This window comes from Centroberyx gerrardi, chromosome 7 (genome assembly GCF_048128805.1).
Source record: "Centroberyx gerrardi isolate f3 chromosome 7, fCenGer3.hap1.cur.20231027, whole genome shotgun sequence".
Classification (NCBI taxonomy): Eukaryota; Metazoa; Chordata; class Actinopteri; order Beryciformes; family Berycidae; genus Centroberyx; species Centroberyx gerrardi.
This window is the reverse complement of record NC_136003.1, coordinates 23,105,066-23,120,298: the sequence shown is the minus strand read 5'-3', so window position 1 is coordinate 23,120,298 and position 15,233 is coordinate 23,105,066. Positions and strand designations below refer to the sequence as shown.

The window sequence follows — 15,233 nt, the reverse complement described above, 5'->3', positions numbered from 1 at the left end:
ACTAACAACACTTTTCATCATCTAACACCAACACCAGAGACAATCTTCACCTCTATATGATGCTCCCTTAAAAACTATTTGATAAACTTAGTTCTGCTTAAGTTTATTTTACCAAAAAAAGGCCTGGAGAAACCGTCTATTACATCTGGCACGGAAAAATCTTTTGCAGATCATTCTTAAGATGGACTGAACTAATGTTTGATACCATGAACGGACCTTTACCAGGTCGGGTTATACCACCGGACGGAGGATAAACAACAGAGTACTTAATTCACCTGGAGTGAGGTTTGTCTTTTATTATGGCATGGTACAGAAATATGTATTCTTACATTTGTGTATGATTTGAGTATTACATTATTTTCTTTTAAAGGTGAGCTGCTAAAAAGCGCTCTCCTCAGATCCAAATGCCTTACAGTAATAAGTGCTAAAAGACGAAGATGCCTCATTTTACAGCATTTTGTTGTGAAACTTTACCACAAGAGGTCACTGTAATGCTTTGGAAAGTTTGTCAGAAGAATGAACGTTGTATAACTTAATGTGCTGAGAAATGGATTATCATGTAAACTACGTGTAAAATAGATTTGTATATTCCTCTGCCTCAATCTACACTCAGGCTTAGTACAGTCCTTAAACATAATAGATAAAAAGGTCTGGGTGGACAGTCTTTTAGCAGCTTTGGAAGTTTTTTCAGGTAAGGTTTCTTAGCTGTTACAAAAGCGTTACCATCATCATCATCATTTCAAACTGTCTACTAAATCAAGCCTTTCCATCATGGTGAAATTGGCATCTTTAGAAAAAAACATCAAGTCTGTCTATATTTTAATCCACAACACTTAATCTGTATTACTATAATAACTGACTTTACATGCAGGTTAGTGCTCCATTATAAGAGCTATGTTACTCTAATTCTAAGTGAAATGTTCCCATGAACACTTCCACTAGAGTAACCCAAAAGGCTGCAGCCCGACTGGTATTGAAACCGGACTTTTCCCCTGAATGATCTCCTAGCACAACATTAGGCTAATAACTGCCATTTTTAAACCTGATCACATCAGTCCAATGTGCTCTTGTATGGAAATTGTTTTCAATATTTATACAAGTGCGTAGAATTCCATGATATAAAGAAATATTTGGCATATATTTCAGCGAAATACCCTTGAAATGTGTGATCAAGGTAAATTGTCACTTTGAATTTCTTTGCATAGATATTTGACCTGGAACATTTTATTGGTATTGTCTTTTTTCCAATGGAACTACGAGTTGTAAAAGGTAAAAGACATACGACACACACTGTCGGCACATGTGCTCTGTGCCGACAGTGTGTACTGGCAGACAGAATGTCATTTCCGGCATATAAACAGTTAATCTAATGCCATTTGCTGACTATTTGGGGTAAGGCAGAGATAATCCAGTTGCAGCCTGTATACTGTATATACCTAGACACTGACAGTCCAATGTGTGGATTAGACAAATGTTATGTGCTGGGAAGAACTATTCGTGGGATATAAATAAAAAAAATAAAAAATAAAAAAAATAAAAAGTTATGAGAATGGTTTTCTCATGGTAAATGTGGATAAACTATCTTGCTGAGAAAGGTCAGCATCAAAATAATTAGACTTCAAAGAATGATTACATGATCACACCACTCCCGGGATAGTAAAAGACATAAATATAGAAAAATATGTTATATATTTATATATTTATATATATATATAAAACTAAATATCAGGAGGAAAAACATGGGATGTATCAACATATAAACCAAGTGAAAATACAAAATGAGAATAAGAGCACAGCAATGCCCCTGCTTAAAAATCACAGCAGGTCATACAGCAGCAAAGTCCCCCATAGTGTTCTTTGCAGCTATGGAACAGGGGAGGAACAGTCATGTCCTCTTCGCCAAGAGAAGATCCTGACATGAGCAATCTCTATCGACTTCACTCCAAATTAGGAATGGATCCTAGGTAACAACGACTTGATTTCAAGTGAATTTCATATTTCAATTTAAATATCTTAAAAAATGGACAATTGCCAGACGTTTACTGCATTCGGTCGTCGTGACACCACTGTTTCTAGAGATGGGCGTCAGGAGTTCTCTTGCAGAAGAGTGTGTCAAAAGCAAAGGTATATAGCTACTGTTTCAGAGTGACCAACACCGGCAGCAGCACTTTCTCGTGACCCAGCAGTAGGAATGATTTCTATTTGGACGGAGTTTCTCAATGTAAAGTGACGAGGGAGGCAGTGGAGAGCTTTATCTTTTCTTCTCTCGCGTTAAAACTGAAAACAGAGCCTCAGGTCCAAGTCTGTAATATACAGGAAGTAAGTTGAATTGCATTTCATTAGTGAGGACCGCTCTCATTATCGCTATATCCAATATGGATTACCTACCATAAAATGGCATTGTATATAAAAGGAAAGAGGCAAAAGATCACCAAGTAAGTGCTGCTCTGTAGAATATCATAAAATATATCATCTTTAGTTATAATTTGGCTTGACCTTCTGCAGTAAGTGGTCAGACCACACAACAGTCAGAACTGAATAACTTCAGAAATGCAAGAATAGCCTCTATCTGTGATATTCCCCTGTGAATCTATGTTTATTTCAGTAACTCTTCTTTTATACTGTCTTTACAGTTTCATAGTAAGTGCTAATTAATGATGGACATTGGGAAATGTTAAATCTTCCCAAAGCCAAGCAAATATCCAACAAGCTCCTGATGGCCTGTGGAAATGAACAGGATTGTTCTGTTTTTAATGAGTCTATCTGATTAATCATGGTGTCCTCTCAGTCATCATTTTGGGGTTTTTTTAGAAACTGGAAGCAGAAATTGTTAGCATTTGTCAAAAGGGCTAGAAAGACACCAGTGAAAAATCACATGCCGCACCTTCCAAACAGCTTCCTGTGTGTTTAACCAGCTTATAAAATAGTGGCACAAGTGCTTCATGGGTGAACTGCAAGGACAGCAAGTATATGATGCATCAGATAGGCCTCTAATAATCTACATAAATGGGAGTCAATATACTCCAGTAAGGCTTGCACACATCAGCCTGATTGTGGAGCTTTGCTGAACTTCTCACACACAAATTTTCGATATAACAGCAAAACTCCACAATTAGGCCAGAATCAGCTGATGTATGCAAGCCTTTGTTGGTGTATATTGACTTCCCATTTCTGTCGCATTACTTTGTGATTGCTAAACAAACTATCTGGTATGATTGACTGCTGATAGTCTATTCTAAATCTTTCAACAACCAGGAAAGAGATTTTAGCAGTAGAGTATCGCCAGTGGAGCCCTTCAGCTAAACGTGGGTCAGTTATCAACTGCATAGTGGCTCTGAAGAGATTTCCAACCAGCCTCAAAACTGGAAAAATAATATCTTAATGTTTTGAAAAAACTGCATGTGAGTATTTAGATAATATATATTTTACAAAGATCACTCAGATCCTTTTAAGGCAACAGCTTCAATGGCTCAATTTACACTGAGACACTGGTAAATATGTGCTTTTACAGACAGAAAATAAAAAAGATTTGGCTTAGGCTTTACAAATAGCTTTACTGTCACATGCGTACTACTTAAATCTCTGATGTTCTGTATATGCAAAATAGCATAAAGCATCAGAGCCATCTTAGGCCAGTGCTGCCATAGCAGGGCATGTCAAATACTCTTTCACACTGGAGTAAAAGCAAATCTCTGCTATCAGTCATGGAGGTAGGGTCAGAGAGGCCCAATGCCCTGCCGGTGCTGGGTGGGGTTTGGGTGGAGTGGGGGGTGAGGGAGGGGTTGCACAGTGCACAGACAATGTAGATTGTGTAAAGAAAGGAGAGAGAGAGAGAGAGAGAGAGAGAGAGTAGTGAATGCAGCATAATATCACATAGAGCTCGCCACCCGGCTCCGTCCCTCAGTCTAATTACTGAGCTTCCTCTCAGTACGGGACGAGCGGGTTTTTCAAGGCTGGGTCGGAAGGAACCGGTAAGGACCAGGCGGGATACGGAGAGCCCAGTCCTGTCGGCACTAGGAGGGGGCGGAGAAGGGGCTCGGGCTGGAGTTGTGGTTGGAGGACTTGACGATGGTGATGACGCTGGTGGTGGCCACCTTGCCCGGGGAGAGGGGCCCGCGGGTCACAGTCCGGGCGAAGCACTGCAGGGCCTCGTACTTGGCGCGCAGGGCGTCCAGCTCCAGCCGCATGCTGGCGTTCTCGCGGGCGAGCTTGTCCACCTCGTGCTGCAGCTCCGTCTTCTGCCGCTCCAGCTCCTCCTTCTGGGTGACGCGCTTGATGCGGCAGCTGGCGGCGTAGCCCCGGTTCTTCAGGGTGCGCCGGCGCTGCTTCAGCCGCACCACGTCCTCCTTGGTCAGGCCGCGCAGGTGCTGGTTGAGCTCCCGCACCGACATGGCCACCAGCTCGTCGTCGCTGAGCGCCGGGGCATTCTCACCCGCCTCCTTCTTGACCTGCAGGGGAGTGGCAGGGAGGGAAGAGTGTGGAGCCGATACAGCGACTTTAGGATTTGGCATTGAAACGTTGTATTTGGAATGGGAAAAAAATTGACATTGAAAAATAGGACATTGGTATTGAAAACAAAAATTTTACTGAAAAAAAAACTAAAAAACATTGGCAATGGAAAACTTTCATTGAAAATAATATTTATTGGAATTGAAGAAAGAAAATCTTGGCATTGAAAAACTGACAAGAAGAAGAATGCCGGCCAATGTTAAATTTTTCAATACATTTTTTTTCAATGCCAAAAAAATATTTTTCAGTTCCAATAAATACTATTTTCAATAAAAGTTTTTCAATGTTGATGTTTTTTTTTCAGTTAAATTTTTGTTTTCAATGCCATTTTTTTCAATTCCAAATACGATGGCAACTTCGATGGTAATAAAGTCACTGTATCGGCTCCATAGCAGAGCAGCTCCGCCTCTGAGCGGTAATGAAGTCAAATTAAAGCAAAATGCTCTTCAAACTTACCTTTAAAGCTTTGCTTGTTTTGAAATGAGTCGTCATTCCCTGCATGCAAACCACTGGCCTGAATCTCACAGAAGATACACTGAGAAGTGAAAAGAAAAAATGTAATTACTGAACTGTGTTCAGTGTTAACATGTAAACATGTGTCACTGACTATTTGCTGCATCCCCATAACCCCAAGATTAAGCCTAGAAAAGACATTGAATACACTGCTTTTCACCCAATTATGAATAAATTCTCTCAAACACAGGGGTTAAAGGAGTACTAAAATATCCTACTCAAGTAGAAGTAGGCTACTGTAACCGGTGTAAAAATCTATTTAAGTAAAAGCAAAAATAGCTAATTTAAAATGTACACAGTGTAACTTTTACTGAGTTACTTTTTAGAAAAGAACATTGTCACATGTGATCTTTTCCATGCAATTCTAAAAGGATAAGAGGAGATTTTAGATTCTTTTAATTGGAAAAAATATAAATTACAAAATAAAGTTCACAAAGTACTGCAAATGGCTCCACAATTGGCCAATTTATGATGCTATGATGAGAGCCTTCAAAATGTGTACTCTGTAATGCATGTGATTTAAAATGTAGCCAAATACAATACTTCAGCAAAAATGTACTTAAAAAAAAATAATTATTGACTTAAATACTCAAAAGATGGAGCTACTCCATCACAGTAACGGGAGTAAAGGTAATAAGTTACTTCCACCTTTGCTCGGAAGATACCACAACAACATTCCAGGGTTACGTCATGTGTCAATATTTGGGTGTGTGTGTTAGTGCCTGAGCTGCCAGCAGAGGGCAGCACAACACCATTAGATGCTTGTACTGTTGAGTGTCCGTATTTACTTGGTGGAGGAGGACTTTGACAATGTAGTTCACTAGACCAAGCAAGATTAGAAACAGGCCGCCTCTCTCTCCCCATACAACTTTGTGCTAAGCTCTCTGCCCAAGTGATTTTGCCAAGGCAGTTTTTAGAAAAGCCTCTCTCTGCTCGGTACAGTGACACACACATGCTTCGCAGACTGCTGCCATGGCCAAAAAAAGAGAGATCCCTGTGCTGTGATCCTGTGAGAGGCGCACATCCCCCCCCCCCCCCCCCCCCGCCCCCCAAAGGCTCCATTTCAGGACCTGCACACCAGGCCGACTGTCTGCGAGCGCACTGTTCCGTGCTAGACTGCTGCCATGGCAACGCCCTGCAAATGGGCGTGGGAGTGTGAGTCACATGGTCACCAAAAGGGTAAACAAGTCTCATTCATAACCCCAACATAACCCCAACATAACCTATACACAGCAGAGATAACTTGTGTTGATAACCTAAAGGCATCCTGTATACAAAAGCAGAGTCTCCACTTAGCTATGACCTTTTACTTTTTTCCTCCCCTTTTACTTCCCTAAAACCCAATTTCTCACGTAGTTTGTTCCTCTGGTCTGATGACTGTACAGAGACAGAGCCAACGCACACCGCTGTCCGTCTCCTCATCACAGACATTTATCAGCAGTGGTAAAACAGGCCATCACATCAGCATAACATTTAAAGTTATGCTGAACTTTACAGGGCAGCAGATACGCATGTGGAAAATTCCTGAAGATAGAGTGTCACAGAGAAATAGTTTCCTTTATAGTCACTGATGTATTTTTGCTTTGAGACAATGTACTCTATCGATTCGGGGCTGTGTCTCGTTGGTTGGATCCTCTTACACCGGGCTTTCCTGAGCCGCTCCATGCCCTTATTTAACTCTAGTGGTTATATTTAGCCCACTGTGCTGACACAAATTTCTGCCAGCTAAACAATTTAAGTGAGCATGCGATAAGTGATACCTCACTAGGTGGGCAAATATTTTCTGCAGTCCGGTTAGCTGCAGCTTTCTTGGAAGGAACCGCTCTGGGTGTGGTTATTCTTTTGGGGATGTTAATCGTAGATGTGCCTGTAAATATATCCACATATTACAGGGCTTTGCAATTGTTGGTGATGTGCAGTCGCTGAATGAAAGCAATAGTGCAATAAACATGAAAAACTATAAATTTGTCAGACCTAAAACATGAAATCATCATTGTGACAATGGTGTAAACTCAATCTGTAACAACACTGATAGTGCAGTCGCTGTTTATGTATTTATGGTGTTTTTGTCACAGGCAGATAAGGGAGGGAGAAGGGAACCTCAGACAATACTCACTTGGAAAATAAACAGATGAAGAAACAGATGAAAAATAGATGTACCGACTAAACTGTTAAATCTAGAACCACATCAATTCCTGCTTGGAAATTCAGAACATCTGGTGCTCTCTTTGATGGTTCTTCATTCATTTTGCAAAATGTACAACAAAGAGCTGCATAATTGAGATGGTGGAGGCATCAAACACGAACCAAAATACAAGATTCCTCGACAGCAAGTTGGCCCAAACAGCCTAATTTAAGCGGTGTTGCGTCAGAGGGGGTCCCTGGGTATATTCCTTGTTGCAAAGATTATGGAAAAGTGGTGTGGGGCCTCCCTCTCTCAATACAAGAGGCCTCCAACTTAAACCAAGAGGCCATGTCGTTTCCATGAAATTCTTTAAGCATGTGCTTATGTTTTTGCAACTGGCCGAGGGATGAGGTTTCCTGATCAGGATGCCAAAGTTTCTTCAAAGAAGGATCGCAATTACATTACACAGCCAAATCCGTTCTTTTATCATTTTGTCACACAAAAGTGACGGGCATGTTTCACAAATAATCTTTGCTTTTGACTCTACTCAAGAAAACAGTTTCTCCTATTCAGCTTTTCGCAACGGTAAGAAAAGAAGTCTGGGAAAATACCTCAAAGAAAAGCCACAGATGGTGGATAAAGAATGGTTAACAGAACCGCATTCCTGAGTGAACACACATGTGCAAACCCTAACACAAACACACACACACACACACACACACACACACACAGGCAGGTCTTCATTTGAGAGGGTACATGCAGTCAGAATATGTCCTGCTATGCACCCGGCTCTGGGGGTGGAGTTCAGACAATCCCACTTGTAAAACCACTGCTGTGAAATTCTTAACATGTCTGGAATTCAGAAGTGTCTCACATCTTTCACTTGCCCAAACAAATCAAAAGTAGTGTGTATGCACGTGTGCGTGTAAAGTCAGGGACCACAACCTTGCTTGGTGGGTGATATTTAAAAGGAAAACTGTCTATCTTTCACTTTGTTTTTTGGTAAACATTAGCAACGTTTCACACCTCGAGTTGCTCTTGTGAACGATGAGCCATGATCAAAACTAAACTGTTTCTCACCACACTGTAATCACTAATTTATAACTCAACTGTAACATTATCACAACAGTTCAGATAACTGACAAGCGATCAAATGAGACTAACTGACCGATCTCTATTACAAGCACCATGCACACAACATTACATGGCAATGGATGTTTGTCAAGCCAGTGTTCCATTTGATGTGGGAAGCAGCATTTTTTCTGGTAAACCTGCTCCTTGGGCTTTGGATGTGCACACTGCTTTGAAGAGAAATTGTCCCTTTCAAGACTATTTTTAAGAAGGGCAGAACCAAGCAAAGACAGAACTCTGTGTTCAAACTGTGTAACTGCTCTGTAAAAACAAATTTATGAAACATATTGACAAACTCCACATTTGAGCTCATGAAGTGAGACAAAATCAATTCAATAAACGTATGTGGTGTTTGTCCACTAACACAAAAAGTGGGATTCCAGCCTGTTTTTGTAAGTCGGGCATCTGCTCAAGTTCAAGGCTATACTTCAGTTATGGCAGGTAACACTTTGGGGCCCAGCCTTCTCCTAAAATAAACAGCATATCAAAGACTCAGGTACTCATGCTCCAGTGATAAATGCAGTGTCGGCTTGTCTGGGCTATTTGTTTTTCTTCTCTTTTTGTTTCGATTTGGGAGCAGCCTGTGCAGGGAGCAGACTTGTCGCTGCCCTTCGCAGCCAGCCGCTAGGTTCCTCTGAGAAAGCTCACACTCCCTTCTGCTGCTCTTGTGTGTTTCTCAGGGAGGTGGAGAGACTTTGCTACAGACTGGGGGCGCGCTGCACTCCGCTCTTTCTCCAGCGCAGCACATTTGGTGGGATATTATGTGAAGGAAATGGAGAGCATAGCTGAGCGGTGAGTCATGCTGTTTACTGGTAAAAACGACGACCAGCGGCAGGGAATCACACCCTCCCGATCTGACGTTTCCTGGAAAATCCCGTTGTTTCGCAGGGAGGAAGGAAAAGTACAGAGAACCTTGGAAATGGTTGGCATGACCACCGGAACTTTTGTGCGGAAAGGGAGGAGAGGAGCTCGCTTAGCGTCTGAGCAAAGCTATTCTCCCAACCGGGGACACAGGGATTCAAAGGAATGTCAAGTATGCAAAAAACAAGGACATACCTGTCCCATTTTTACTACCTGGGTGCCATTCATGTGTGAAGAAAAGGGGGAAATATGAATACGGTGCCAAAAAAAACACCAAAAAAATGACAGTTCTTATATTACACATTACATCACCTCTCACATTTTCCAATAAGAAATACCAATGGAGAGAAAGGCTTGTTTATGCACGGCTCCAGTGGAAAATTCAATTATTAATCCAGTCCTGCCATCCAAGCATTAAAGGCTGGATCCAGGGTTAGTCTATGGCACTACCTGTGACATCATCGTGGCCCTACTATTGGCTTTGTTTATGTTTAGTTCCTTGAAATGAAGACAAGTTTCTCTTTCAAATTGACTGGCTGAGGCATTGGCACAAGGACAGACAGGATGTGACAGCAAAGCACAAATTTCGAACGTGGTTAGAGAGCATAAATTGTTTGTTTATACTGCTGCAAACACTAAAGCTGAATAGCTGCAGTGGAATCTGAAAGTTGCCAAGAAAATGATCTTCACATCGGCAAGTCCCGCCCATGAAGAATCAATGAGGAATTCCCAATAATTGAAATACTCAAAAATCCAAAATTCTGGCTTTGAGACTATAATATTCTCCATTAGCCTCTGAGCAACACTGTTCCCTATTACAAGTATATTATACATCTTAATAACACGATCCCACAGAAAAGAAACAAACCAAAAACTGAAGAAAAAAAACCTAGTCACTTTCCTTTGAGACAGTCTTCTCATAGCCCTGACCAGAATGCGGTGAAAGCTCTGGTTTGAGATCCAGGAATTCTGACAGAAAAGCAGGAAAAGGCAGGATGCAAATCACTGTGGGTGGCAGACTGAGCAGTATACTAAGCTATTTGCGGTGATGACAGTGTGTGTTTCTCTCTCATGCCCCAGACAGCACATAGATGTCAGTGGGACACTTGGGATGGATGTACAGCAGTCCTGAACACACAGCTATTCCTTATAGCCTGTATAAAGTCTGTTCCCCATGTTCATCTGCGTATAAAATCGTCACCTTTCAAAGTCAATCAATTCTCAACATCTTTTTCCACTAAGAAGGGCAAAGCACATCATAGGGAACGTGTTCCCTGTGAGTCATAGCATCACTAACCACAGCTATTTCACTTTCACAATACTCCCCCACAAAAACATTTGAAATCCTACATCACTTAAGTACAGGTTTCTTCATCTTTCACCACTGACCGGCAAAATGAGAAACACTATCTGACGAGTGAAAACTATACGATGCGTGTCCAGGGGCAGATCTCCCCTATATGCCTCGTCATCGTCACACTACTGAGTTAACTGAAATGAGTCAGCCTGTGTTACTCCCGCGTCCCAAGAAGACATCATCATCATCACACTGGCGATTGAACCACATGTTCGCCTCATGACAGAGCGGTGCACACGCTCCCACCGCCTCTCTAAAAGCAGCAGACACTAAAGCACTTCACTGTAGAAACAATGGTGATTCAAACAAACTCCTCAGACAAAACTCCGTGGTCATCTAAGTGGAAAAGGTTACTGAAAGACAAATATTTTCCATATATAAATCACAATGACCATAAAAGGTCATGAGTCCAAGTCATTAAAACAAAAAAAAGACATAGCTCATCCAGTGATGTGGTAAACAAAAAGGGCAAACAATGACCTCCAATCAGTGATAATCAAACAAAAACAAAACAAAAGTCAATCACATTTTGATTAAAACATTAATTTCAGCTGTTTCCCTATCATCACCAAAGTTTGGTTCTCACTATGATGTGTGAATTTACATTATAAAGAGTTATGTTCACTTAAAAAGGTGAGTTAACTCCACAACAGGTAAACCAAGTTCAAATGGGTTTACCCTCCACTACCATGTCATGTCAAGCATCAAAATAATACAAATATAATGAAGTCCCAAATCTACCAGGGCAGAGAGATATTTTGAGCCACATAGCAGCTTTTTTTTACATTCAATTTCCAAACTTCAGCAGTTAAAACTTCAAAGTTTTAAAAAACTTCAAAGTTTTAACTGCTTTTATTGTCAAATCAGCACAAAAACAGCAACACAAGAACTTGGCTACAGCATTGCATAGCCCAAATTTGTCTCTCAGTCCAGCCACTTTGCTGAGTAGCAACATTGGCACTTGCAATGGCATACTTTGTTTTATTATTTGTTGAAAAAAACAAAACAATTTCTTATTGTTCTAGCTTGATATTGGGGTTACTTTTGGATACTTTGAAAGCATACAGGCCTTTTGTTGTCTAATGAAACACAGCCTAGAAAGCGTTTTGTTATCCTAGACATGTAGCTAATGTTATTGTGGAAACGTGTTGTTTGGTTACGGCTTGTTTCTTGTGTGCGGGTCCTGCCCTGTGTCCTCCTGGTGGTCTGACTTCACACCGTGCCCTTTGTCCCACAAGTCTAAAATGCAGACCACGTGTTGTTTCCAATGTCAAAAGTAGACCGATAGTTTGCGTTACAGCAGCCTACATTAAACGTGCGCTTTCAAATAGGCTTCTAAGTAATTAAAGTTGATTGGAAAACACTTTTATCGGAATTTGTATCAATATGCCAATCAATATATTTCACTCCCAATTTTGAGTTGAGTTCCAGTGTTGAAATCCCGACGAAACATAACTATAATATTCCTATTATGACTTATAATGTTTATGTGTTGCTCAATAATGAGTTTATAGTGACTATATCGTACATTGTGGTATTTTCCCCCCCTATTATTACTATGGGACATTCTCTGTATAATTTCTTTATTTTTTACCTAGAGATGCTGGATGATATTTTAACTTTTCCAGCGCTTTTTATATAGTGACTTTCTAAATATATATAGGCTATATAATTGATTACTGTTATTCGTAAAGGGATACCTGGGAATATTGATTCGCTGTCCCAGTTCACCCACATAGATTAATGTGCGAAATTATCAGGAGCGATGACGATTTCAATGACTGGGTTTTAGCAGATAAATTAGTTAGAAAATAGTTAGTCTAAATGTTTTTCTAAGTTTCTACTTTTTTTCTAATTTTCACGTCCTCTGGCGACTAGCGGAGCGCTAAGCCACTTATTTCTGGCATTATGTTAGGTTACTCCAACACATCCAACACGTGTCCACACAACTAAAACAATCTAATAAGTCAACACAAGCATATGTTTAGATAACCAGGATCAAAACTTATCCTACATGTAGGGCGTGTGTACATAAGCCCGTCTGCATGCGTGAATATGTCACCGTGAGAACTTGAGCAATCTAGAAAGGAATGTCAAAACATTATTCCCAAAAAAACAACCTCACCTCTTGAACGCGGATATCTGTGGCGGGAATGCGTAAAATCTTGCGGAGTAGATTTCCGACAGAGGGGCTTGAAGTAACTTGACACAATTGGTAAAAAGTGTCCGGCGCACGAACAGCAGTGTATCCCCGTACTAAATTAACTACAAAACAACAACAATGTACCAACATTCCACGCTCTGCTTCCGCAAGCACTCACGTCACCGATTCCTCGTGACCGCCCCCTCCATTCATGAAAATAACTTTGTGCTGACGTCAGTCTGGGGAGGGGGGCCGGGGGAGGCCAGAAATAGAAGATAGTTACAGCTGGCGAATGCTTTTGCTTACTTTACAAAACTAATGTCTAAGACAAACTCAGTTGATGTTACCAACCGTAGGCAGCATTGCCCAAGATACTCTCAAGATAAAGAGAGTCAAGTGTCAAAATCAGCTTAGCTAGCTCTCTGTTGGGCAGCTGTGGTGGACACACTGAAACCTACTGAAACTACCACAACTGTTCACAACCCCCCTCCTCCATAAGTAGTCTCGTTTTATGGTCGGGTCTACACTACAAGGAATTCAAAAATGTGCATTAACTCAGAGAGAGCAGCGACCTCCTCCCTCCATCTGACTTGGGAGCCGAGCAGCAGCAGCATTCCACTGCAGAGGAAAGTATGTGGCATAGTAGCCCAGCAGTCACAGGATTTCTCTTATTTTAGAGTGCACGTCACAGGCTATTCTGGGTAATTAACTACTGAAAGAAAATGTATTAAGTCAGGAGCCTGTAAGGATAACCACCCTCAATATGGTTTTCCCTGTAAACTGATCAGATGTCAAAAGGCTGTAGCTGTGAGGTTACCTCACATGTGTTTGTAGCTTATAGTGCGTTTTAAAGGCTGATGCAGCATATTTACACTACAACACTGCAGCCTACACAGCTCACACAGACAAGGTAGAAAAAGAAGAGAAAACATGCTTACTTGTTTCCATTTTTTCTTCTGACTGAACAAGCAGTGGATTAAAGAGCAGATTTATAAAAACTGAAAATAAGCAATGAAACAAACCATACGTTTCTTGTTGAATATGTTGTCTAAGCTAGGCCCACATCAATCTATTTAGCAGCTCAAAAAAGTATGGATAATGGATAAAGTATGGATAATAAGTAATAAGTGAATCAACTAGTCCACACTTGTGCTCAGCTATGCTGAAGCAGGCTTTGAGATGTGCTGAGGGGACCTGAGGTCAGATTTGGAGAAAGGCAGAATTGCAAGTTAAAAAAAAAGTTTGTTCAAAACATCAAACAATCGGAGGACTGTAACAAGATACTCACAAACATCAAAGCCTTTATAACTCATGCATGGAGTTGGTAAGCATGTTTATAAGAGGTTGTGGTATACCAAGTTGTATACACCATTAAGTGATAGACCATGTCAGCATGCACCAAGTAAAGCCAAACTTTATATATTGATTAATAACCTAGTTGACCCTGGAGCCTGTGTACCAAACTGATTAAATCAGATTGGCCAGATGGAGGGTATACATTTTGATATTTAGGTACCAAGTTTCTTGATGAGTACAGTTAGGTCAGTCTATAGATCATTCATGGACATCAGTCCAGTAATGCCATGTTTATTTATCCCTTCAGGCCAAAAGAAGCAACTTAATAGAATCATTTTTGTTCCACAGACGATTCTGGTTTTTGTTTCATAGCTCCGTGTTGAACGGTTGTAAAGAAAAGTCGATTGATGGACAACAGAGAAAACACAGGCACACAAATACAGGCATGCACATCACCTCAGACGCAAGATTTAATGACAACCATAGTATAAAGTCTTAGTAAGATTGCTAGTGTGACAATTTAGCCTAAAAGAAACAAAGTGGTGAATACTTACTTACAGATTTCTCTTTTATTTGAAGTTTCTACCTTCATACACATTTCCAGTTTAATAGATCAATAGATGTCAGACAAAAAACATGAACGATGGATATTCTTTTAATTCAATTACAGAAACACACCCTCACACAATGGACAAAGTTTTACTTCCAGCTAAACGGACAAATTCATAGGAATTCCTGTGATTTACCTGGGAGTTTTGGTTACAATGGTCATGCATTACCGCCAGTGAGTGACTCAACAGATGAACTTCTTCCTTTGAACCACATGTGGAATCAATTGAATGCTGGTGATGTGCTAGATTCTTTCATCTGCACTGGAGTATGTTTGGAGTTCAAAGCAAATAAACTTCATCAGATGAGTAATCATTTAACTTTGTGTTCTGGTTTGCTTGTTCCACCTTTGTCTTGACCACAAGCAGCAGCATATCATTTCCTCTGTGTAGCCTTCCTCTAATGAGTTGCACGCTCTAACGCACGCATAATTGATGTGCTGTGATGTAAGGTAGGCCTACTGGATTATACTCGGCTTGTCTTCAACTGAGTTATCTTCAACTCTGCACCTTTACAAGTTGCTTTACTTGATGTTTTCATAGTATCTGATTCTCACCCCCCAGTTGGTCGCCAAGGCAACTTGCTGAATTGTTCCAACTGGCCGACAGGGCTCGTTGGCCGACAGCTGTCTGGCAGACGGGCATTTTGGTCATGTGTTCTGCTTCCACTGCTTTTCACTACCTGTCTCT

At 40.9% G+C, this 15,233-nt stretch overlaps 1 protein-coding gene across 1 annotated transcript; it reads right to left on the bottom strand.

Annotated features, from left to right (window-relative positions):
* Window positions 1-270: 270 nt before the first annotated feature.
* mafk (v-maf avian musculoaponeurotic fibrosarcoma oncogene homolog K) lies at window positions 271-12,751 on the bottom strand. The gene is made up of 3 exons (XM_071925751.2): window positions 12,622-12,751; window positions 4,966-5,044; window positions 271-4,448 (listed from the first exon to the last, which is right to left on the bottom strand). The coding sequence occupies exons 2-3, from the start codon at window positions 5,008-5,010 to the stop codon at window positions 4,014-4,016; spliced, it is 480 nt and encodes a 159-aa protein (XP_071781852.1). The 5' UTR covers window positions 5,011-5,044; window positions 12,622-12,751; the 3' UTR covers window positions 271-4,013.
* Window positions 12,752-15,233: the final 2,482 nt, after the last annotated feature.

Bases quoted from the DNA above. Each gene is read 5' to 3' on its own strand.
- mafk (XM_071925751.2), bottom strand. From the start codon at position 5,010: ATGCAGGGAATGACGACTCATTTCAAAACAAGCAAAGCTTTAAAG. The intron at 4,449-4,965 runs GTAAGTTTGAAG...ACTCCCCTGCAG, and splicing joins AAACAAGCAAAGCTTTAAAG to GTCAAGAAGGAGGCGGGTGA.